The sequence below is a fragment of the Furipterus horrens genome, unplaced genomic scaffold (assembly GCF_987537825.1).
Source record: "Furipterus horrens unplaced genomic scaffold, mFurHor1.1.pri manual_scaffold_7, whole genome shotgun sequence".
Classification (NCBI taxonomy): domain Eukaryota; kingdom Metazoa; phylum Chordata; class Mammalia; order Chiroptera; family Furipteridae; genus Furipterus; species Furipterus horrens.
In genome coordinates this window covers 38,437,880-38,463,764 of record NW_028327177.1, presented here as the reverse complement: position 1 = coordinate 38,463,764, position 25,885 = coordinate 38,437,880, and the positions used below count along the sequence as shown (strand labels likewise).

The following is a 25,885-nucleotide window of genomic DNA, read 5'->3' as shown; positions in this document are numbered from 1 at the left end:
AATGCAGGATGTTTGAAGGAAGGGAGCAGATGGTTTGATGTAGGGGTAGGAGGAGAGAAAGCTTATTAGGGAAATAGTGTGGACTGGGAAATAGTATGGCCTTGGCCAAGGCCCAGAGGAACCAAAATCTGTGTTGTATGTGGTAGTTCTTTCGAACCTTTCAACAGAATAAGTGTTGGAGTAGAGAAGGCATAATGTTGGATGTGTGTTCTGATGACCTATGCCAGATAAATCAGAACTTAAACTTTTCTTTTTCTTATTTTAAAAAGGAGTATCTATTATAGGAAGTTTTGAATACAGAAAGATAAGAGAGGAAAATCACTTTCTGGATGTTTTCTAGCCTTTCTGAGCCTAATTTAAATAAAAATAAAAACCAGACATAATTGTTATTTTCTCTTCTTTTTTTTACTTAGATTTATATGTCATCAATTACATATACCAGACTTATTTTTTATGCTATAATTTATTGATTTACTATATTCTAGGCATTGTGTTAAGGCAGTGGGTCTCAGAGTTTGGCCAGGGAACCGTGAGGTCAAAACTGTTTTTATTACAACTAAGATATTCTGTGTTTCATTTTTATTCTCTCCATAGCATGTGATGACTTCATTGATCTGAAGCTAATAGAATTTGTGCTCATGTATACCCATGTTTTAAAAACACCTTAGTCTTAATTTCTAAGATGGTGTATGTGTGAGAGAGAGACAGACAGACATTAAGGTCCTCAACTTTTAAGAGTATAAAGAGGCCTTGAGACTGAAAAAGTTTAAACCATAAAATCGAGCCATTCATTTCCCTGTATTACCACGTCTAGTTCTCATTCGTTGTGTGACTCAGTTGTTAATATCTCATTTTTAGAGCAGAAACCAGGTCTGGAGACGGTGAAGTCAGGGTCCAATCCAACCAAGTTTGTGTGTCCAGGGTCTCTTCTGTTAACTTTGCTCTTAACCATTTTTAAGATCTTAGGTATTCTTCATGCTTTTCATTTTTCACTATTATTTTGATAATTTTGGATCATAAAGCTTTTTACATATTTAGGATAATTTTTTTAAAATTATAACCCAGCGGTATAATTAGATCAAAGGGAATATTTTTATTCTCACGATTAAAAAAATTAATGTTTAACATTTTCATTCTGATACATTGATTCTCCTGAATTTGTAGCACAGGTGAATTCTTAGACTGATACCCCACCTAAAGTTCTAGCCAGTCTGCTTTTATCTTGCTTTTTGCATATTTGCAATGGCTAAAATATTAACTAGCCAGTAACTATATTTTCATTCTTCCACATATCATAGGGATCGGCTGTGATTACACTGTCCCATGGCTGCCTCATTCTTAGCCATATGACTGACTGCAGGAAGTGTCTGTCCCTAGTTGCCCTGCTGTCTGCTCTGAGTGGCATCTGAGGGAGTGGTGTAGTAGGGATAGGGAATGCACCAATAAGCTGCTGCTTGTTTTGGGGGCTTCCTTATGATGTTTCTAGCTTTGTGAAAAGGCATTTATTTAAAGGATATTAATTTTGTGTTTAGTTTTATGATTTTAATGCCCTTTGATTTGATGATGTCCCATTAATTATATTGTTCCTTGATTTTGAAATTTAGGTTACTCATGTTACAGTGAAGTTTCAGAAAGTCTTGTTTGAAAATAAGATTTAACAGTTTTATTACATTTTTTGGGTCAGATTCAGAAACACGAGTTGATCTGAAATTTATGTACCCGGATCCTCCAAGAGATCATTACACCTTAGAGATTCAGCAGCAGGCCCTGCTGAGAGCGCAGCAGAAGAGACTAAATAGACTGAAAATGCAGGAAGGTGCTGAAGGTGAGAAATAACCATTACTGTTTCCAATAGGATCAACGGGTTTTGTTGTCCGCCTTCTTCCTCCATCTTTTGTATTGATTTCAGTCCCAAGCAGGCTCCTTCTATTGGCAGCTCTCTGATCTTGTGGCCCTTTGGTCGCTAGTCCCAGAAAAGGCTCTGACTGGCGTGGCTGGGGTCAGGTATCCATGTGTGAGCAGGGCCTCGCCATTCACTATAACTAGGAGGACTGAGGGCCTGGACTAGGCCCTGTGCCACCAGGAACTAGGATCCAAGGGGAGGGTGCTGTGCAAACACGTCAGTGCCCTGTAGGGCATTTCTCTATTGTGTGTGCCTGTTTTAAGTTTTGATATGGCATTAAGTCTAAAGCATCAGCTTATACTCTGTTGGAGAAGTTAGATGCTAAAAAGTGTAAGGGTGGTGAATGCTGCAAGGGAGAGATCTAGGGTTCCTTGGGGTGTCAGTGGGGGCAGGGGTGGTCAGGCACCTGGAGGCAGAGAGGAGCTAGTTGCCTCAGAGCATTGATAGCCCCTGTTGACGGGGTGGGTGACCGCATGACCCCCACACATCTTTCTCCAGCTCTGTCAGCCTTCAGGCCTTGAGGGTGGTCATGGGACATGAGTCATAAAAATGCAACCGTTAGGTAACCAGATTATGAAGCAACGGTCCTATCAGTTGTACTTAGGAAAATCTCAGCCCCTACCTTGGCGGGCAGGTGTGGCCTGCACATCTGAGGAGCCGTTCTCCACCACATGAGACCATCACAGGGGTAAGAGGTACGGGGCACTTTTGGCCCTGTCACAGGTCAACATGGGAAATGACTGATACAGGGAAAATTTTCCCTCCATCTGATACAGAATTTTAACCAATGGTTTCATAGATCACCCTATGACGGCAGAATAATCCAAATTCTGTGATGAATAGTGGGCATGTTGTCAGGAGAGAAGAGAGAAGCAAGTGCATTTTTCAATGTTTATCTGTTTTAGTGGAATTTATCTTTAGGAGACCCAAAAGTAGTCCCCAGTTCGACACAGGTGCATTTTGGCATGGAGGGTATCCATTCCCCACGGCAACCACCCGCAGCTCTAACAAACACTATGATGACTTAATTCATAAGAATATAGTTTAACTATAAAATGATTACAAGCATATCTATAAAATATTCTGAGAAGTAATACAAATACAGGCTATCTTTGGCCGTCTGTTTATTCCCAACGGCAGTATCTAAATGGAGAAAATATACTATTCAAAGGAACACGTAGGGACACTGCTCAAATTATAGAGGGGCCTTTGGGATACCTAATTCAAAATTTTGCCCCTGGAACCAGGGACCTGGAATTGGGTTATCTTCCTTTAATCAGATGTGAGGAGGCCCCCTGTTTAACTCTGCTTAACAAATTTCTGCAAATTGTAGAACTGTGAGAGGATGATGAAGAATCCTGCATTGCTTTCTTTTCCTGTAGGCATCAGCTTCAAGTTCACAATGATTTTACTTCTCATATTCATTAATGTGAATGGGAGAATTTTATCCAACTAGAATGAATACTGGGTTATATTTATTAATAAGCAAGGAATATCTTAAAAAGTCTGTAAAGTCTGTAATGTGAAGTAATTTCTATCAGATAGTCACAAAGATACTCTAAATTTTATTTTACTTTTTAAATGTTTTCTAACCTTTTCATTTGTTTTTGTTCTCCATTGACTACAGTGGACTTGGATGCCATCCCAAGCGCTAAAGTACAAGAGCACAGAATGGTAAGGGACCAGTTCTAATTTTTCAAGCTAGTTTTTGGGGGATAAAATTTTTAGGAACATGACAAGTGAGTATTCCAATTTTGAATTTTTAGGCATATTAAATTAAGGATTTAAAATCTTGTCTCATCAGTGTAGTGGGTAGCTAAAGGTGCCAGTAGAGAAAGTATATTGTAAGAGCTAAGAACAAGACCCTAGAGCTAGGCTGTTCAAATAGTTAAGAGTTCAGCTGTGTGACTTCAGGTAAGTTATTTAATCTTTCTGTGACTCAGCATCCTAATCTGTGAAATGGGACAACTGTACTTGCCTCTGAGGTGGCTGTAAGAATTAAATTCATTAATATTTGCAAGGCACAAAGGGACAGACCTAGCATGTAATAATTAAATGCTTATTAAATAAGTAATAAAGAGCTCAAGGCTTGTGAGAATTGAGATATTACATTGAAAGTCCCTAGAATAGGACCTGGCCCATAATGAGTGTGCAGTATAAGCGTTTGCTGTCAATATTAGCTGCAGGTCAGGCCTATAAAGAAAATAAGCAAGGTAAGGATGTCACTCATCCTGAGGAGGAACTTCTGTGCAAAGACTGAAGAAAAGGAACGGATGAGCCATTTTCACACAACAAATATTTACTGAATACTTACTATGGACCAGGTACTATTCTAGGTGCTGGAGATAAAGGAGTGAACAATACTAACAAAAATCCCTGCCCTCTGGGGACTTACTTTCTGGTAAGAGGGAGAGACAATAAATATATAATATATATAGTACCTTCAGTTGTGGGGTTCTGGGGAAACTGATAGCTGGGGAAGGGGGTGCTGGGAGTTTCAAGGTGAGACAGTTTACAGTTTGAAATAGAGTGGTCGGGGGGGGGGGGTCACCAAGTAGGTAACATTCAAATGAAGACCTCAGGGAGGTGGGACACATCTATAGGAAGGAGAGGCCCCAGGCCGGGCAAGGCTGGGCGCATGCAAGGAGCAGAGAGACGGTCTGGGAGGCTTGAGAACCCTGAGTCCTCGTGGGAGAGAGGACAGGCTGGACTGCAGGGCGTCACAGGCTGTCACAGGATATTGCCTTCTACGTGCTGAATGTATTGGGAGTTTCCAAAGTTTTTGAGCAAAGGAGGGGTGTGATTTATTTCATGTTTTATCACGATCACTGACTGCTATTCATTGAGAACAGATGGAGGGGACAGGACGCTCCTGCTGGGATTTTGTGAGAGACCAGCTGACGCAGCCAGGGCTGGAGAAGTGCAAGCAGTCAGAAGCGGCTGGCTTTACTCTGAAAGGAGACCTGATAGGCTTTTTGATGTAATGAATGTGGGGCATGAGAGGTCTCAAGTTTTTGGTTGGGAGTTGCTATTTACAGAGGTTGAGAAATAGAAAAAAGTTTAGGGCTGGGGGAGAAAACCCGGAACTTAGTTTTAGACGTGGTAAGTTGGAGAAGCCTATTAGACTAACAGCTGGAGCTTGCAAGTTGATAGACAAGAGGCAGAGTTCAGGTGAAAAGATCGAGTTTAGAAATAAATTTAATCTTCACACACATTAACAGTACAGGTAGCATTATCCTCATTTTGAGAGAGAGAAGTAAAGCCCAGCTAGGTGGCTAGTTGCTCAGGGTTAGAAGTTGGTAGCTGAGGGTGCTTGGTTTTAATCTGATAACGATAACAATGTTGCTAATAGCTACGGCAGCGACACTGTACCGGTGCCAGGTACTTGACATTTATTTCTCTGAAGTTCACACCAAGGCATGCTTATCCCTGTGTATATGAGAAAACCTCAGTGAGGAGTAAAACCCAGATTAGAACCCAGGCTGGACCCTAGAGCTCCCTGTCTCCAGGCTGTGTGGCCTGAGCTGTGCCGACACCTATTCCTGAATCCTCTGCAGGTCGGTAGGCTTCTTTATAGGTGGCAACCACATTTCTCAGTGAAAATATACTGAAATTTAACATTTAGATTTTTGGTTAAAATGATACCACCATATTCTGTTGAGCAGAAACTCAGCATAAGCCAACAGTTTACCTTTGTTTTGACAAAAAAGCTCAATTTTGGGGTCATTTTCCTAGAAACTGGATGAGATGGGAAGATTGCCACAGAGAGGATAGGGCCTAGGTGCACTCACGCACTCCGCTCAGCTATGTGAGGGGTGGTGATGCAGCAGAAGAGAGGGTGGGCAACAGCAGCTGGTTCAGACCATTTGATAAACATTAGATGCCATTATCCTCATCACAATTATTATCAAGCTAGAAAGCAGAAGTAGAGTCAATGGGTGTTAAAAAGGAGATTTAAATTCAGTGTGTGGAAGAATTCAGTGAAACCAAAAAACTTTCTCATAATTGTGCTATGTATCAGTGGAATGTGTTACATTAAAAAAATGACAGCTCTTAACTAGAGTTTTTTAGTACATTCTAGAAATATGGTGGGAGGTGCAGGGCAGTGAGGTTACCTCTCATTTTGAGAGCTCATGACAAGCCCCACGCTAGCATTTTTTTAACCCTACCTTCTGTGGCTCTAGATCTGTGCTATGCCTTCGTGGTGACAGCTGTCACATAAGGCTGCCATTATAGAGGGCAGGCCTCTCTCTCTCCCCATGGGACCATGATCTACTCCAGAGCAGAAATACTTTTACTCCTTTTTGCATCTCCACTTCCTAGCATGGAGGAAACAGTGCACTATACAGATTTAATGAAAGATGGAATGAATCTCAACAATGGTTTAAAGATTTATAATGTTCAGTTGGGTTCATTACTTCATACTCTATTTTCATCACCAGTAACATAATCCTTAATGAAAGGGTTTTTCCTATGTTTTCTGAGCATTGGAATGTAATTTTGGAAGGAAACAGCAAGTCCTACTTCTCGCCATCCTATTTTGCTAAGTTTTTGGATAGCTGGAAACATATGCCTAATAAAAATAGTAATTAATATATGATGTTTCTTTTAGCCCAGAGATGATGCTAATGATTTCTTGAAAAATTCATTATTGGAATCTGATAGTGCTTTTATTGGTGAGTATATTTATTTTACCAATCTATTTGTTACAAAACATGGCTTATAACTTTTCCAAATCAGAATAATTAAAATTAACTTAATGAGTCATAGGAAGGACTTCTAGTCCAGATGGTGGCAAAGCTAAATGCTGTGCTTCTTTCCTCCCACAACCACATCAAAATTACAACCAAATTATTAAAAAAAATGGTCATTGAGAACCACCTGAAGGCTAGCTGAGCAGAAATCCTACAACTAAGAATTTAAAGCAGCAGCCACATCGAGACTGGTAGGAGGGGTAGAGACATGGAATGGGCAGGACCCACACACAGTGGGTGACGAAGAAATCGGGAGGGATGTCTTGGCTGCAGAGGTTCCCTCTGGGGAACAGGGGGTTCCAGCTCCACATGGCATGTTCCAGCCTGGGACACCAGTGCTGGAAAGAGGAGTCCCCATAACATCTGGCTGTAAAAACCATTGGGGCTTTTGGGGTCCCAGGCGTTTCTCTTGAGGGGCCCGTGCCTGGACTCTCAAGTTCAACTTGCTTTAAGCTTGCAGGGGCAATAGCTTGAAAAGTGCCAGGGATACAGGGGGTGGAGCTGAATTCACTAGCTTCAGGGTGAGGGCTGGAGGGACAGGGGTCACGATGGCTCTCTGCGGGGAAGAAAGTGTGAGCAAGTGTCACTGTTCCTTTGCTGCAGGCTGCCACCAAATCTAAGCCCCCCATTAACCTGGCTAATACTGTCCACCCCACCCAACAAACATGCTTCACATAAGTGACCTGTCTCAGCTCATACTGTGGATTCTCCTAAAAATCTCTAAAAGGTACATAAACCCCTAGAAGAGCAGTGCTGGCTTCTCTGTAGCCTGTACCTCTTTCTAAGTGGCCTCAAGCCTTGCAGAAGCAGTGACTAGTCTGAACTCACATTGTAACAACCATGAGGTGGCCAGGCACTGGGCAAGAAGAGCAGACGCAACATTGGTGCCTGAGAACCCAGCTCTCTCCCTTGACTGTAGAAGAGCCTGGCAGCAGCGGTGGAGATGTGTCCACATCCTCCTGACTACAACACAGTGGTGCCAGCTGCTGTAGGGAGCCAGGCAGCAGTGGGCTCAGGAACCTGGCTCCCTCACACTGGGCACATCCCCTACCATGGTGGTGGTTTCCTGATACCCAGGTCTCCTGGACAGAGCAGAAACACTGACCTCCCTGGTCACCCAAGTGACAACTGCACAATCACAGCAACGCCCCCCATCACCACCCAGAGGTGCAAGTAGAACATGTAAGAGGAAGCAAAAAATTATGCTTTAGCACTATTTACTGCATATAAAGAAGAGACCTCTAATTATCCTCCTACTGAATTGATAAAATAAAAATGGTACCTAAGAAAGGTATTACTAATTCAAATGTGCCTTCAGAGGAACAACCTATCAATCACACAAACCACCAAGGTAACATGGTAACATAAAGAAAATGACAGTTCTTCAGAAATCAAACTCTAAGTCATGGAAAACTGGGATATGAATGATAAGAGAATTCAAAATAGCAGTCACAAAAAATCGAGACACAAAAGACCTCAGAAGGGCAGTTTCATTGAATAAAATTAATGACCAGGAGTACTTTACCAACGAAATTGAAACTTTGAAAAAGAAGTTCTGCAGCTGAAGAATTCAATAAATGAGATGAAGAATGCATTGGAAAGTATTGGAAATAGAGGAGAACACATGGAAGAGAGAATTAGTGAGCTCAAGATAAAAATCTAGAAACAATTCAGGTGGAAGATGAGAACTAAGATTTTTTTTAAATGAAAGAACTCTACAGGAACTATGTGATTCTATTAGAAAGGGCAACATAAGGATAATGAGTGTCACAGAGGAAGAGGAGAGGGAGAAGGGAACAGAAAGCCTAGTCAAAAAATAATTCATGAGAACTTCCCTAACTTTGGGAAGGAACTGGACATATAAATACAAGAAGCTACTAGAATACTTAAATTATCTCAATGCAAAAAAAAAAAAAGAAAAAGAAAAAAAGAAGAAAACGAGAGATGTTCTTCAACAGATTATATTGAAAAAGTTAATTATAAAGGATTTTCAAGGCAGTCATGGAAAAAGAGTAACTACAAAGGAAACCCTGTCAGGTTATCAGATTTTTCCGCAGAAACCCAACAAACTAGGAGACTAGAATCATATATTTAACACATTGAAAGATAGAAACCACTAGCCAAGAATAACATCTAGAAAATTTCTCCTTTGTATAAAGAAGAAATAAAGGATTTAAATAAAACAAAGCTTAGGTAATTTACTGTGAGAATTGCATTATAAGAAATGTTGAAAGGAGCTTGCTTCTACCTGAAAGAAGATCACAGTGCACAAAACTTGGAGTCAGGTGACAGACAAAAGCAGAAAATTGCAACTCTTTTATTATAGGGTGTTAAACGCTTGTATAACATAAAGGTTAAAGGGGGGGGAAGCATTAACATAACTATAGCAACTGCAGTTTGGTAAGGAACACACACAGACAGGCATAATTTGTGGCAACAAAAAGAGGAAGAAGAGGATAGAATTTGTATAGGTGAATGAAGACAAGATGCTCGAGAAGAAAAAGGACTTTCTAATCCATGAGATGTTTGATAAAAACCTCATAACCACAAAATCCAGAGCTGAGACATGAAACATAAAAAAAAAAAAGATAGAAAAATGGAGAAAAACATAGAAAACCGAACTATGAGAACAGACAGTGGCAGAAGGAAAAAGAAACAATAGTGATACAGAGCAATGAGAAAACAAAAGATAAAATGGCAGTAAGTCCTTAGATATCAGTAATTGACCTAAATGTAAATAGACTGAAGTCACCAATTAATAGACAGAGACTAGCTGGATGGATTAAAAAGCAAGACCTGACTATGTGCTGCCTTTCAGGAGACCATCTCAGTTTCAAAGACAAACACAGACTCAAAGATAAGGTGTGGATGATGATACTCATAGCAAATAGTATCCAGAGAAAAGTGAGTGTAGCCATACTTATATCTCGTTACCAACCTGGGAGCACCAAAATATATAAAGCATGTGCCCTGACTGGGAATCAAACCCGTGATCTGTTGGCTTGCAGGCCGACACTGCAACCAATGGGACCACACCAGCCAGGGCTAAAGCAATTATTGTTAGATGTAAAGAGAGACATAGATAGCGGTGCATTAATAGGAGGAGACTTTAACATCTCACTTGCACCAATGGACAGATCATACAGACAGGAAGTCAACAAGGAAACATCAGCCTTAAATGACACAGAATATTAGATCAGATGAACAATGAATATTTTATAAGACACATTAGAACAGTAGATATTTATAAAACTTTTCATCCCAAAACAACATAATACATTCTTCTCAAGTGCACATGAAACATTCTCAAAGATAGACCATATGCTGGGACACACAACAAGTCTCAATAAATTTAAGAAGACTGAAATCACACCAAGCTTCTCCTTCCACCACAACAGTATGAAACTAGAAATCAAGTATAAGTAAATTACAAGACAGAAAAGTCAACATACGAAAGTCTGTAGTGTTTTTATATATTGACAATGAACTATCAGAAAGAGAAATGAAGAAAACAATTCCATTTATAGTTGCAACAAAAAGAATAAAATACCTAGAAATAAATTTAACAAAGGAGGTGAAAGATGTGTACACTGACAACTATAAGACATTGAAAGAAGTTGAAGACACAGAAGAAATAGAAAGATACTCTGTGTTCTTGGACTGGAAGACTTGACATTGTTAAAATGTCTACATTACCTAAAGCAATCTACAGAGTCAATGCAATCCCTATCAAAATTCTAATGGCATTATTCTCAGAAATAGAACAGTATTCCTGTGGAACCACAAAAGACCTCAAATAACCAAAGCAATCTTGAGAAAAAAGAACAAAGCTGCAGAAAGCACATGCCTCAATTTCAAATTATACTACAAAGGCATGGTAATCAAAAAAGTATGGTATTGGCAGAAAAAGACACAGACCAGTGGAACAGAATTTACAGCCCAGGAATAAACCCACATATATGTGGGCAACTAATTTACAGCATAGGAGCCAAGAATATACAATGGAGAAGGGAAAGTCCTTTAAACACATAGAAGAAAACATAGGCACTGAGCTTCAAAAACATTTTTTCTTTGTAATGTTTTGGGGACTTTGACTCCAAAGGCATGGGGAACAAAAGCAAAAAAAAAAAAAAAAAAGTGGGATTGTAGGAAACTAAAAATTTCTGCACAGCCAAAGAAACCATCAACAAAATAAAAAGGCAGCCAACTGAATGGGAGAGGATACATGTAAATGATACTTCCAATAAGGAAGTACTGAAAAGATAAATGTACCCCCATGTTCAATGCAGCATTATTTACAATAGCCAAGATTGGAAATAACTTGAATGTCCATCAATGGATGAGTGGATAAAGAAGATGTGATAATAAAACATATAATATATACACAATGGAATGGAATGTGAAAAAAAAAAAAGATGAAATGTTGCCATTTTGAACAATGTGGAAAGATCTTAAGGGATTATCTTAAATGAAATCAGAGGGAAAGGGACAAAATCCATATGATTTCACTCATATGTGAAATATAAAACAAAAAAGTAACATGAACTAAGAAAAAAACCAAACAGATACAACAGAATGGGGGCTACCAGTGGGGAATGGGGGTGGGGGGTAATGTGAAATGGGTAAAGTGGTTCAGACAGAGGGTAATGGATGGAAACTAGACTTTTGGTGATGAACATGCATTAGAGTACACAGGTATCAAATTATAATGTTGTACACCTGAAATTTGTTATTAACCTATGTTACCTCAGTAAAAAAATAAAACCCCCAAATACCCCACAATATCACATGAGCAGTCCCCTAAAAAGAAATAAATCTAACCCCCCTCAAAAAATATTAATATGAGGACAACTACAAACTTATGAAAAAAATAAAAGTAAATAAATGGAGAGATACTCAATGTTCGTGGATTGGGAAACTCAGTATTATCAGTACAGTATTCTCTCACTTATTGCAGGTATTACATTCTAGATGCCCTCCTGCGACAGGTGAAAATCTGCGAAGCAGGAACCTTATATTTATTTTAGTATTTATATATATTTTAAGGCTTTATAAACCCTTCCCACACACTTATAAACCATTCCCAGTCCCTTATTAACCTTTCCCACTCCCTTATTAACCTTTTCCACACTTTTATAAACACTACTTATGTTCTTAAACATATTCTACACTCTTAAACCTACGTAACTTTAACAACACACATATACAGTACCATAAAATCCTGCGATATAGCAAAAAATCCATGATAAATAATTAAATATAATATTTTAAAAAATCCCGCGATACAGTGAGGCCGCGATAAGTGAACCGTGATATAAAGAGGGACTACTGTATATCCATTCTTCCTAACTTGATCTATAGATTCAATGCAAACCCAGTCAAAATCCCAGCAAGTTATGTTGTGGATAACTGATTCTAAAGTTTATATGGAGAGGGAAAAGAGCTAATACAATATTGAAGAAGAAGAGAAGTGGAGGACTAATGCTCCGTGACTTCAGGACTTACTATAATATTACAGTAGTCAAGACAATGTGGTGCTGGCAAAAGAACAGATGAGGGTTGGACTGTGGTGTCCGGAAATAGACCCACACAAGTACAGTCACCTGATCTTTGACAAGAGAGCAAAGGCAGTGCAACTGAGGAAAATAATCTTTTCAATAAATGGTGCTAGAACTGGACACCTACACAGAAAAAAAAAAAGAAAGAAAGAATCTTAATGAAGACCTTACATCCTTCACAAAAATCAACTAAAAGGGACCTTATATCTAAATGTGAAACACAAAACTATAAAACTTCTGGAAGATAACACAGGAGAAAAGCTACATGAACTTGGGAATGGCAGTGACTTTTTCGATACAACAATAGTACAATCCATGAGATAAATAATTGATAATTAGACTTCATTAAAAATCAACGTTCTGTAAAAGAATGTCAAGAGAATGAGAAGACAATGCACAGTGAAAAAAAAAATTTGGAAAAGATACCTTTAGTATAGGACTGTTATCCAAAATATCAAAAGCACTGTTAAAGCTCATGAGTAAGATAAGAATAACCTAATTAAAAGATGGGCAAAAGATCCAGCAGACACTTAATTAAATAAGCATATGAATAGATGCTCCACATCATATGTCATCAGGGGAATGCAAATTAACACAGCAATGATTAGAATGGCCAAAATCTAAAACATGACACCACCAAACACTGGAGAGGATATGGAGCAACAGGAATTCTCACTCCCTGGTGGAGGGACTACGAAGAGGTACAGCCACTTCAGAAGACACTGAGGTGGTTTTGTACAAAAGTAAACATTCTCTTACCGTACCTTCCAGCAATCGCACCGCTTGGTATAAATGTCTAACCACTATGCTGTACACCTGAAACTAATATACTATTGAATATCAGTTACAATTGAACAGTTTTAAAAATTAAAAAAATACTGACAATATCAAATGTTGGTGAAGATATGGGGAAACTAGAACTTTGTCATAATGTAAAATGGGTAAAACCACTTTTGCATATGGTTTGACAGTTCCTCGAAAAGGATAAATGTTGAATTACCCAGCAATTTCACTCCTAGGAATACACCCCAAAGAAATGAAAACATGACCATAAAAAGACATGTCCATTAATATTTCATAATTGCATTAATAGTTGCCAACTAGAAACAATTTAAATGTCCACAGATTGGTGAATACTGTTCACCAGTGAGAAAAGAATGAACTACTGATATGTTGCACCATAAATGAACCTCGAATACATGCTAAGTGAAAGATAACATATTACGTTGTATAATTACACTTATGTGGAATGTCAGGAAAGGTAAATCCATTGAGATGAAAGCAGACCAGTGTTTCCATGGGGCTGGGCAGGTGGGAATGGGGAATGATTGCCAGTGAGCACAAGGGAACTTTCTGAAATGATAAAAATGTTCTTAAACTAGACTATAGTGATTGCACAATTCTATAAAAATCATTGAACTCTGTTCATTTATAGTGGGTGAATTTTATTATATGTAAATAACATCTCAAAGCTAATAAAAAGTAGTCTTGGTTTAGCTAAGATCTGAAGTGGGGAATGTCTGACTTCTCCCTGGTGTGGTCCTTCTAGGTGCTTTTGGAGAGACTTATCCCGCCTTTGAAGAGGGTGCTGTCCTCCCGCCGTCACAGCTGCCCTCTGCAAGGGAGCGCAGGAGGAGCAAATTGAAAGGACTGGCCTTTGTATGTATGAAATGCCCTTTTCTTCTCTCCCTTTTCAGTTTAGGTTGTCTGGGTTCCAACCCTTGCTAAACTGGTGTGGCCCAATAAAAAGTACTTGCGCCCTGGCTGGGTGGCTCAGTTGATCAGAGCATCATCCTGATACGCCATGGTTGTGGGTTCAATCCCCAGTCAGAGCACGTACAAAAAGCAACCAATGAATGCATAAATAAGTGGAACAAATCAATTTTTTTCTCTCTCCCCCTCTCTAAAATCAATTTTTAAAAAAGTACTTGCTCTGATGTGGTGGACACAGGGTCTGAACCTAGGCTCTACCAGCGAACAGCTGGATGACCTTAAGCAGGTCACTGAACTCAATGCCTTGGCTTCTTCGAGGTAGTATTTTCCCATCTCCCAGGGTGGCTTTAAGCGTAAGCCTAGTACCTGGCACAGAGTCTCTGCCTTATAAATATTAATTCCTTACCCTAACTTCCCTCTTTCCACCTGCAGAATATATGGATTTCAGGGAAGCCACAGAAGCAACTGATAACCATTTACTGGAAAGCCTGCTACATTATCACATAGACTTGCCCAAAGTCAAATTGATAGGAAGGCTGATACTCACAGAACATGTGTTAATGTTTTTAAAGTGTTGTAACACGTGCAGACTTTGGAGCCCTTAGTACATGTCCCAACATGGTCACTTCTTTGTTGGGTAAGCATCTTAAGGCAACTTCTTAAACTCCGTGTGTATTGCCTTATATATAACATGGAGATAGTTACAAAACACATGTGGAGCATTTAGTACTGAGTCTAGTATGTCACCAAATGACAAATGCTATTATTAAATTATATGTACAGCTTCATCAGGTGGCAATAACTTTGTTTTCCTAGTAACCACTAATCAACTTTCTGTCTATAGATCTGCCTTCTCTGGACACATAAATGACATCATACCATATATGGTCATTTGTGACTGGCTGTTTTTCTTTCAAGGGTCATTAAGTTATAGCATGTCAGTATTTGATTCCTTTTTATTCCTGAACACTATTCCATTTATGTATAGTCCACATTTTTAAATCCATCCTACACCTGATGGACACTTAGGTTGTTTCCACTTTTTGTTATGAATACTGCTGCTTTTAACATTCGTGTACACTTTTTCTTTTTTTATGTTTTCATCTCTTCTGCATATATACCTAGGAGAATTGCTGGGTTATATGGCAACTATGTTTTCTACCTTTATCCAGTCTGGTAGTGTTCCATGTTATCACAAATGTAATACCTTCATCTCAGCCTCTAGTTAGAATATATGTTTTATTCTGTTCATCACATTGTGTACTTATCAAGGGCAAGAACATGTTTTGATTCATTTAATTTATTCTGAACATATTTTATGTTACGGGTCATTTCTGAAGTTCTGTTTTCTGACTACAGGATAACAGTCGTCCTAATGTACCACCAGATGGTCTCCCTTTAAAATCTGTATCCAGTATAAACATTGATCAGATTAGAATGAGAAATGAGGAACGGATGCGAAGATTGAATGAACTTCAAAATAAGCCTATTAATACAGGTAAATGGCCAAGTGTAAGGGCCTATAGCACATTTTGTAAGGACTTTTAACCTGCTTACATGGAAGTTTTCACTTGTGGTTGGGAGACTGAGGCAAAGAGTTTTGAAATCCTTTTGAGTTGTGGGGCCTGTAACACAGCTATCCAGCAAAACCAGCATTCAGGTTTAATTTTACAATAGATTCTTTCTACCAGAGAGGCTATATCTTTTTCTGAGTGGATTCTAAACAGATAAAACTTTTGCTTATAAAAATATCCAGGCCTTGCTTTCAGCAGGGAAAATGATCATTAGTATCAGAATCACACTTCCCTTACTAAAGTGAGAGATTATCAGAAATGAACAACTTTGAGTTTTTTATATAATATATACATTATAAATTTGTAGTACTACAAAGAAAATTGTTTTACCTTTAAAAAACATTTTTAGAGAGAGGGGAAGGGAGGGAGAGAAACATTGATTGGTTGCCTCTCATACATGCCCCTACCGGGGACGAACTCGAAACCCAGACATTTGCCCGATCGGGAATTTGGCAACCTGACTCTGTGCTCTGCGGGGTGACGCCCAAACAACTGAGCCACACTGGTCAGGGCTTTTTCACCTTTTTACTTGGCTTTCAGTACTGTAGACACAAGTAGCCTCAGGTTAATATCTTTTTTGTAAATCAAAGTTTAGTCTTCTCATCATGTTGGGCTTTGCTATCATTGCTTTGGTGACAAGCAGGTTAAAGCTGGTTCATCAGGCACAGGCAGGCAGGACAGCTCCTTAGGCAACCAGTGCCCTCTTCAGCCAGCGCTGGTCCACCTCTGTAATGCTGACGTTACTGGTTGTCAGGGCAGTGGGGCAATTTTATAGTGCATAATTTCCATTTCATTGTTAGTTTTAACGAGCAGTAGTCTAGTTGGACAGTTTTCTCTAGTCTGTTGAGCTACATTACAATCACTTTCTTATTGCAATTTTCGTAAGATATTTTTAGATCTTACCTTTATAAATACTCAGTTTAAAACTGTACTCGTGTACTCTCACTGGCAGTCAAGGTGTCATGTGTTCTGATAATTCCATACCAAATACCAGCAAACAGAAAAGCAATGTAGCACTTTTCATATCATCCTTAGGAAAATATGGAACAGTGGGAAAGCAATGCTTTCTTTAGTTAGAAAGCATTTTCTTTTAATTTGTATTGTGAGTTTCCTGTTCCTCAGTTTCTTTTAGCACCAATAAGTTGTAAATTTAACAGTGATATTTTTTAATTGAGAAGACAGAGCATTATAAGAATTTACTCTTTGAAAAGGTGTTCAACTCCTAAACTTTTTCTTTTAACATTGTCCTTTCAAACAGGAACTTTTTGGTACGATGTGGATTGATTGCTCATTAAATTGATTGCACAGGTCCTTTTGCTGGGCCAATCCTTCACAGACCAGGAGATGTAATTTACAAAAAAACAAAAAAGAAATTGACATCACAGGGTAGGAAGACAGATTTTCCTATTATTATATCTATAAGTAAAACACAGATATAGAAATTGAGTACAATCAATTCAATTAAAAAATGAAACCTAAATTAAGAGCTGTCTCTTAATGGAGTAGACACAACCACTTAGGAGGCTCTAAGAATGGAAGTAGTTTCATCCCCATCTAGAGCTTCCCTGAAATATCCTTTAATTTCCTTATAGCAATGTTGTAGGTTGGGAGTATTTCCAGTCTTATTAAATCAAAAACAAAGTTTGGCATGGTATCCACTGAGTTTCTCCTGAAGGCGACACAAAATAAAATAACTTGCACTCCTGCTGCCAAGGTAATGTTGGCTGCGGTCTCCTCTGCTGTCTTCGGGACGGATCCCTATGGTGCTAGTACCATGGAGGCACCTTCAGTTGTATTTTGTTTCATAAAATTGGCTCCCTTCCTGGGTTTGCTTTCCTGCCTCTAAAATGAGGGGTGTCTGGACAAAACCCATACAGTTTAGAACATAACATTGTGGAGAATGCAGAGCTGTACAGAGCTGTGTTCACATCACTTGCCTACCACCCACCTGAGTCATGCCTCTTGCCTCCTTTAGATGACGAGAGTTCACTGGTTGACCCTGATGACATCATGAATCATGTGGGTGATGATGGATCAAGCTCTGTAGCAACTGAACCCTGGCTCCGCCCGGGCACCTCAGAAACGCTGAAACAATTCATGGCAGAGCAGCTGGACCAAGAGCGGCAGCAGCTTCCTGGAAAGCCAGGCACTTTCAGTTGGCAGGGCCTGTCGACTGCACATGGTTAAAATAAATCTTTACTGGACTCAGCAGTGCCTTTTAAGGTGAAAGGAATGTTTACTCTGAACCTTTAATATGTGCTACTTTGACCCCTACCTGGAAGTTATTTATGTTCCTTCTGTGTATAAGGTGTATTTTTCCATGATGATGTATATTATGTACATAAATAAAAGGGCATGATTAATTTATACACTATTTAGAATTGTATAGGATTATTTTTGCACAATTTTGCCATAAATCAGGGTGGTAATGAACTCAACTGACGGTTATGTGCATCACTGTAAATTCCGCTTGTTGGTAAGGTGAGTAAACACGAGTATCTCAACAGTCCTGTGAGATCAGAGCCTGTTACATGCACACCTGTTACTGCTATGGGAAATAATTCGCTGGGAAATTCATCGGCTGTAGCTGTGACTATTCCAGTTGCTATGTAATGAGAGAATCAAATTATTTCCCTGTCACTTATAACTACTAATTCAGTATAAATGATGGGAGTCATAACTGATTTTATTCCCATGAGCCATGTACTAAATGTTACACCTTTCTGCCTCTATTTTTGTGCCAATGAAGTTTACTTATTTATATGATTTAACTTCTTCTTGGTAGAAGAAATAAATTATATTTTATTACCAATGTTGACTTCTTATTTTAACTAGAATTGATGTTTCGAGACAGGGTGTTCTAGAAGTTGAAGACAGGCAGGGACACCCAGGGTCAAGGACAGGCTGGAATCCTTGCTGTACACCATGGACCCTTCAATAAGTGACTCGGTCTTTTTAGTCACTCTCATAAGAGGTACCTTTTAAAAAGATTAATTTAAACTTTGGGAAATAAATATTTAGCGTCTTTAGCACCACGACAGCTGAGTACACCACAGGCACTGCTTTCTGCACACTTTCTTCCAATTAATGGCAGAGAAGATCAGATACATTTACCTCAAGTGTGAAATTTCTGATACTCTGAATTTCATCTGCATGTGAATTTTATACTCAACTTGTAATCTAACCATTGCTTATTTTACTCTAAAGATTTTTCTTCTGATATCTTCACCTGAAAATTAGATGAAGGCCTCTTGTCTCTTCTAGAGAAAGTCTTGCTACTATACTATACCATGAAATAACAAACTGCCAGGTTATTTGAAACACTTACCTCTTAGACAGTCCAGAAGGTAATGGAGGCTCCGAGAAACTAGGTAGGGGACTCCCAGCTATAGGGTCCAGCTAGGCTGAAATGGGGCTCCATCTTGCGGGTAATAAATATAGTTGACTTATAAAAATGCATAGTTCAGAAACTACTCATTATCTAAGAGAGGTGTTAGAGCAAAGACTGAACACTTAACCTGTTTTTGAACACAGCCCTCAGAGAAATTATCTTGATGTATTAATTTTCCTTGTCAATGCCACTGTACCACACGACTTGAACTGACTTCTAGGACACACAATGCCCTACTGCCAACAGCCCCGGTGGGGACATTACTGCTTTTTCTCGCTATTCAAATAATGTAGCATTACTCTGGGTTATCAATAAATACACACAAAATATTAAATTATGAATATCCTATGGTTGAGAAAGTAGGGTGTAGGGGAGAATCTAATGTCAGAAGCTGGAAAGAAAATTTTAGAACTAAAGAATACTGAATTTGTAGTTCTGGCAGAAAATATCCTTCCCCTAATTGTCTTTTAATTAAAACAAACAAACAACAAAACAAAAAAATCAATAAAACATGGGGCTATGAATTACACAGGTTTTGATTGCATTGGTGAAATAATCCAAAAACTTTATTGATCTATAACCTGATTAGAATATGCCAGATGAGAATCAATATTGTACAGGAAGTTGTACAGAATTTTTTACATAGAAAACTTTACATCTGTACCATATACATTTTATCCATCTGAAAAAATTTTCTATATCCACTGTTAATATGGAATGCTTGACAATCTTGTCATTTTAACCACCCAAGCACAATTCACAGTATGAATACATTTCCAGTAAATCTAACCTCCCCAAACCATGCCAGAGTTGTTACTCTAATATATTGAACATTAAATTCTGTACATAGAGTAAAATCTACATCAAGCCCCGCCACCCAAAAGAAAAGAAAGTGACAGCGACCTAGATTCATTTTGCAGTGATTCAAGTTTCAGTCCATGAAGGATCATTCTATTTTAATGGCTCATCTTTAAAAGCCCTAAGAGAAGTATATTACAGGTAGTTATGTCAATAGGAATATTCTCTACCCTTTTTGTTGTTGATCATGACAGGTGTCGGCCACAACAGTTTCTGGGTATGTTAAACCTTCAAAATTACCAACCCCCTCCCAAAGGGCAAAACCAAAATCCCCACAAAATAAAAAAAGACAAAAATTTCAACCCAAATTCTTAGTGCATTTGACAAATTAAAGGTATTTAGCAAATGAATAAGAAAATAAAGAAATAAAACAGTGCAAAGAGAACTATATAATGTTTAAGATTTTTATATTACAGACCTGCATCTCTGTACATTTTTCACAGAAGGATGATTACCAGAATCTCAGATAGCCTGAGTGTGCAAAAATTTCAGAGTAAGAATACCATAGTTGCTAAATATCTTTTCCCATGAACAATAGTTTCTTCTACCCCTACTCCCCAATTATAAACATTTTATCCTTCAAAATACAGCTCTCCTGAGTTGTACTTCTTGCAGAAGTTCAAATCTTTACATCTATAGTTCTTTGGGTAAGTTTCACCTCCATACCTGCCAAAAATATGTGGGGCTCTTCCTGCCGCTGAGGACAAGGAAGGACACATGAGCATAAGCTGACAACGGACATGGCTTTCTGCTCAACATAAGCCCAACATGACAAACTGGACCCATCACTGAAAGGAACTGGAGAGTTGTAATATTGAGTCCTAGTTTCTAAGCATCTTTACCAGTAACCCTTAGACAATGAAATTCAGAGAAGCCATTTTACAGGTAGGAAACCTCAGCTCCAGGGTCCTTTTAAAGAGCAAAGGGATGTAAACGCCAAGAGAAAAATATTAAGTTCCCATCATTGCTTGTGTATTCCAAGTTCCTGTTCAGATCGTTGTGATATCTGAAAAACGACTCCAATTCGCAGAAAAAATCTTCTAAGGACAGCACGAAGTTCAGGAATCAAGTCAAATTGCATAATTTCACATAAGAGAGGGTAGTAGAATGATGCATGAGCTTTAAACTGGGAGGGAAAATGAATTTTTCCGTTAGTGGTGCTGCATTCCAAACCACAGAACCTAAAACTCCCTTTGGTGTCAAATCTGTGGGGTGAGCACTGACCACTGAAAACAGGAAAGTGTCTGTGTGAAGCAATGATGCACTGATCATGGAACTGAAAGACTACAGAGGTTTCCAAAAGATTCACTTCCCATAAACCTTCACTTAGTGATCTGCCTTATTTAAAAAAAATTTTCCACTACATTTCCTTGACAAACTTTCAGTATTTATCCTTGTTTCTTCCAGGTAATAAATAAAAGAAAGAGGCCCAGTAGGAATTACAGCTGAATTTTTATAAGCTACATATGCATTACTGAAACTATCTTGTTAAATGAAAATTTAATTCTCAGGCAAAATTCTACCTAACATTGCAATACAAACTATACAATCTCCAGGCAAAGATTATATTTTCCACATTTATAGTCTGGAATTGATATACTTTGACTCTATCAAGCTAGAAATGCTGGGCTGGATACAATTTCTCATACTTACCCTGTTATCACTTATCTTTAGAACTTTAGTTAGAAACAAGAGCAGTAAGTTAGTCCAGGCCTCCCGATGACTCTCTGATGTGAGAGTAAGGAAGTAACTTAGCGCTTCGCTGCACACACTGAAAAAGAAAAGGTTCACTCTTACATGTGCTTGTATATCTACTGGTACATTCACCGAGCAAGAACAACTAAGACACGAAGGGCCCTGGCTGGGTAGTTCAGTTGGTTCAAAGAATTCTGAGCAATTTTCAACCTTTTTCATCTGGTGGCACACATAAACTAAAATTCTGCGACAAGGCAAAATTTTTTTTGCCAATTTGTCAAAAATAATAGGTATAATTTGATTCATTCACACCAAACGGCTTTTGTCATATAGGCAAGATTTGACAATCTAGGGGGAAAGAGCTAAGTGCATCTGCTAAATAGTCAGATATTGCGTGTTTCCAAAATTCTTGTGGCACATTCACCGGTGGAAAGTTGCTGGGCTAGAGTGTTGTCCCGATATACCAAAGTTGTGGGTTTAGTTCCTGGTCAGAGCACATACAAGAATCAACCAATGAATGAAGAAATAAGTGGAACAACATATCGACATTTCTCTCTTTAAAATCAATTAAAAAAAATTTTTTTAAAGAAGACATGGAAGGTAATGAGTATTAACTGTTAGGAACCAGTGTGTGTGTGTGTGTGTGTGTGTCCGTGTGTGTCCACGGAAAGTGGACTGGAATGCGCATCTGTGAACAATGACGACTTCACTGTACTAGTCAGTGAGGGTGGTAGTTGCAGTTGAGTGAGCATGTGTACTCTGTGGCATTCACATTCAAAATGACTGAGCGAGTAGAGCAATGAATCTGCATCAGATTTTGTGTTGCGCTTGAACATTCCTCCGTGGAAACTATTCAGATGATTCAGAAGGCTGCAGCTGCGGGCAACTGGTGATCAGCAGCTTCTTCACGACAACATGGCTGCTCATGCATCACATCTTGTGCAGAGTTTTCTTGTGAAACGTCAAATCACTCAGGTGACTCAGCACCCTCTATTGCCCAGATTTGGCGCCCTGTGAAATCTGTTTTTTTCCCCAAAACTAAAATCACTTTTGAAAGGGAAGAGATTTCAAACCATTGATGAGATTCAGGAAAATACAATAGGGCACTTTGATGGTGACTGGGAGAACTGTGTGAGGTGCCAAGGTGCTTGCTTTGAAGGGGATTGAGACATCGTTGTCCTATGTACAGTGTTTCTTAAATCTTGTATCTTCTTCAATAAATGTCTCTTTTTCATATTACATGGCTGGATACCTTTTGGACAGACTACCTACACAAAAACACACACACACACACTTTTTTAACCATCATTCAAGGATATATTTATTGATTTTAGAGAGACAGGAAAGGAGACAGATGGGCAGACATTGATGAGAGAGAGACATCGACTGGCTGCCTCCTGTATGTGCCCCGACCTGGGATTGAACCTGCAACTTACGTATGTGCCCTGACCAGGGATTGAACCCGCAACCTTTTGGTGTACAGGATTATGCTCTAACTGAGCCACCTGGCCAGGGTGGAACTGTTTACATTAAAGAATATCAACATAAATATTTATGTTTTCAAGTTAGAAAGAAACCAGATATTAAAGAAGCCACTGCAAATTATCAGGAAACCCACATTTCATAATTTTCTAAGTTTCACTGAATTCAAAATGAATGTGCAGTAGTACATGTGCAAGTTTGTGTCAAGAGACCTGGGCTGACATCTGGGTTGGCTCTTTCCTTCACTAGCTGGGCAAGTTTAGAATCTTCTGGGGCCTTAAAAGTCTCATCAATAAAATGGGAAATAGAGGCAAGGAGATCTTGTCTAGTTCAAAAATATATTTAACTCGTTTCTGAGACCATCTGTTCCCCCCAAAACACACAGAAATACAATTCAGATGACAGCAGTCTTTCTGAATGGCATGTTCCATCCCTAGTGTGAATTTTAACTGTTAAAGGACAGAATATTAAGTAGTCAAGTAAAAACAATGTAAAAAAAGTAACATCAAGAAAGAAAACTCCAAATATATTTTCAAACTGAACACAGGCAGGCAGGTTTTCACTTGCACAAATGATTGTTTTGTAAAAACTGAGCTCTATGAGTAAACAAAGGTTAAAAACTGTAAATCAAGTTTTTAAAATTTTAAGAAATAAAACCTTCTCCTTTGTCTTGTCTGTAACAGCAACAATAGACATGACTTGTTACTATGTCACCAACTGTGCAACAGGACAACCATCTCTAAGACTGTATTGAACGGTCACAATCAATTCCTTAGGCCCCGGTATCTGCCTGGTCCTGCAGCTCCTAATCATGGGGTGGCTGTGGACTCTGCCCCCTGCGGACCTACGTGGCCCTTTTCTGCTCCGTACCAAGCAACCACACAGGTGAAAGGCAGAAATTCAGCCAAGAGTCTTACTTTAAAAGCCTCTGCTGGACCTCCTCCCAGGCACTAACCCGGCTCTCGTCCATGTACATCCGGAAGAGGATGCGCAGCCCACAGGCCAGGCTGCTTGTCTCCTGTTTCAGAAGGTTGGGTTTGGATTTGCCTTTAAAGCCTGCGGAAAGGGGAAGTTTCCAGGGTGAATCTGGGAAGGCATCTTACATGAAGGTACAACTGACTGCAGGGCAGTGCATTTGGTGTGTGTTCAGCCTTCACGTATGCTTCTTACAAAGCAGAGCTACCCTGAGTCACGCCAAGGAGGTGTGCCCCGAGGCTCTGCAGGGGAGACCACAATGGGCTGAAGGCCCAACCGCAACATAATTTCTATATTTAGAATTTCCTCCCCTTTCAAGCTGGGAATATGACAGAAAACAACTCTTGGCCTGGGAAAGTGGAACTCTTCAAACGAAACTACTGGAAAGCCCCATGCGGCCCGCAGCACGGCTCTCGAGGAACAGAGTCGGCTGCCCAGCAGTGAGACTGTTTCCAAGGCCAGCGGTGTGAAGGGCCAAGTGTGTGCGGGAACAGGGGTCTGGGACCCTACAGGAACAGCCCTGGTAGGATGGTGGCAATAACTTGGGTTGAAGGGGAGAAGTCAGTCCAGACTACGCTTTTCTGAAGTTAGGCTGTAAAGGGAAGAGGATGAGCACAGCCACAGGTGTAATCAGGAGTTAGGCCTTCTAGATTACACTGGACAACACAAATGTAAAGCGGCCCAACATGCGCCCGACAGTGTGACATTCAGTAAATGCCAGTTCCCTTCTTTCTTTTCCTGCCACACTGCTGCCCCCACTCTCCCAGTAGCAGTTTTGCACCAAACAGGCACTGAGTATTTCTTAAATAAAACAACAATGTCAATAAATAATAAAGCTTTTTTTTAAAACTTAAAATTTCTAATATGTTCTAAAACAAATATACCTCCCCACTTCAAACCATTCACTTTCACTCTGAGATCTGGCCATGCCAGGTGAACATGGAGAAGTCATTTGAACACATATGCCAGATTTTGTGTTCAGGAACTTCACACCCACTGTTTCTCATAAAAGGGCAGATTTTAGTATCCTGACAGTATCAACTGGAAGGCCTAGGCTGGGAAACAAGAAGAAAAGACAACTGGTCAAATCAATCAAATAACAGGTTGATTAAACAAGGGGAAAGCAAATATACCCGGGCAGTTATTTGGCTTTTTGAAGACCCAAGAGAAACTGGTTGGTAGATTGCCTTCCTATTATAATTGCTAAGGTAAAAGTTCAAACAGTGACATGCACCAGGCTGAGGACACAATCAATGAATCCTGATGAACGTAAATATCTGTTGTACAATGCATGCATGGTGAGCACAGAAATGTGACACCTGCGCAGCTTACCCGCTTTCCACAGAGCAGTCCTCTGTTCATTGTTGGAATTAAACGCTTTTGCAAATCGATGCGACTCTAATAAGCAGTCCAGTAGCTTAAAAAGTTGTTGTGATGTTAAAAAGCGGTACATTCCTTGGTCTTGAGTATCAACTCGAACATCAAAGTCCACGGCGTCTCTCTTTGGGAAGCAAACACACAGCACACATACGCACACATGTGTACGTAAACACACACAGAGTCACAGATTTTAGTAGGTTTACAACCCAAGGCTCCCTCAAGACCAGATTTATGAGCAAGACATGGTACCTAATCTGTTCTATCTCAACAGAAAATAGGGAAAGGTCCATCTTCTGTTTCCTAATTTCCAGAATCTTCATTCCATGCACCCTAGTCACCAAGCACTACCTCCTCTCGAGTCCTGACTCCAAGAGCTCTGCCCCCTACCAGATCTACAGCCATTCCCCGACTCGGTCCCGGAGTTTATAACAACTCCTTTGCATAACCCCTGACCTCCTTTTACAGTAAGTGTTTGGCAAAGCTGCCTACTTCATATCTGCACCTGCACACTAAAGGTGACTGGAGAAAAATGCACCGACTTTGCCTTAGAGCCAGTGGGCTCTGTGCTGCCCAGACCCCCTCCTGTGCTTCCCTCGCCCACC

The 25,885-nt window shown here is 39.5% G+C and overlaps 2 protein-coding genes across 6 annotated transcripts in view; one reads left to right on the top strand and one right to left on the bottom strand.

Moving 5' to 3' along the window:
* CSPP1 (centrosome and spindle pole associated protein 1) overlaps positions 1–18,314 on the top strand; it is a 94,256-nt gene extending 75,942 nt beyond the window's left edge. For all 3 annotated transcript variants that reach the window (XM_090283602.1, XM_090283601.1, XM_090283600.1), the window contains 6 exons: positions 1,685–1,825; positions 3,531–3,577; positions 6,516–6,579; positions 13,765–13,874; positions 15,288–15,426; positions 17,478–18,314. In XM_090283602.1, the coding sequence (XP_090139728.1) occupies positions 1,685–1,825; positions 3,531–3,577; positions 6,516–6,579; positions 13,765–13,874; positions 15,288–15,426; positions 17,478–17,689 (713 nt within the window). In that variant the 3' untranslated portion in view covers positions 17,690–18,314. The remainder of the gene's footprint in view (positions 1–1,684; positions 1,826–3,530; positions 3,578–6,515; positions 6,580–13,764; positions 13,875–15,287; positions 15,427–17,477) is intronic.
* Positions 18,315–19,441: 1,127 nt separating this feature from the next.
* The window catches only part of ARFGEF1 (ARF guanine nucleotide exchange factor 1), a 108,098-nt gene continuing 101,654 nt past the window's right edge, over positions 19,442–25,885 (bottom strand). For 2 of the 3 annotated variants that reach the window (XM_090283597.1, XM_090283598.1), the window contains 4 exons: positions 25,236–25,404; positions 23,846–23,984; positions 21,405–21,522; positions 19,442–20,877 (listed from right to left, as the gene is read on the bottom strand). In XM_090283597.1, coding sequence (XP_090139723.1) covers positions 20,713–20,877; positions 21,405–21,522; positions 23,846–23,984; positions 25,236–25,404 — 591 coding nt within the window. In that variant the 3' untranslated portion in view covers positions 19,442–20,712. Of the gene's footprint in view, positions 20,878–21,404; positions 21,523–23,845; positions 23,985–25,235; positions 25,405–25,885 lie in introns of those variants that run through there. The other variant, XM_090283599.1, reaches the window with a different exon arrangement.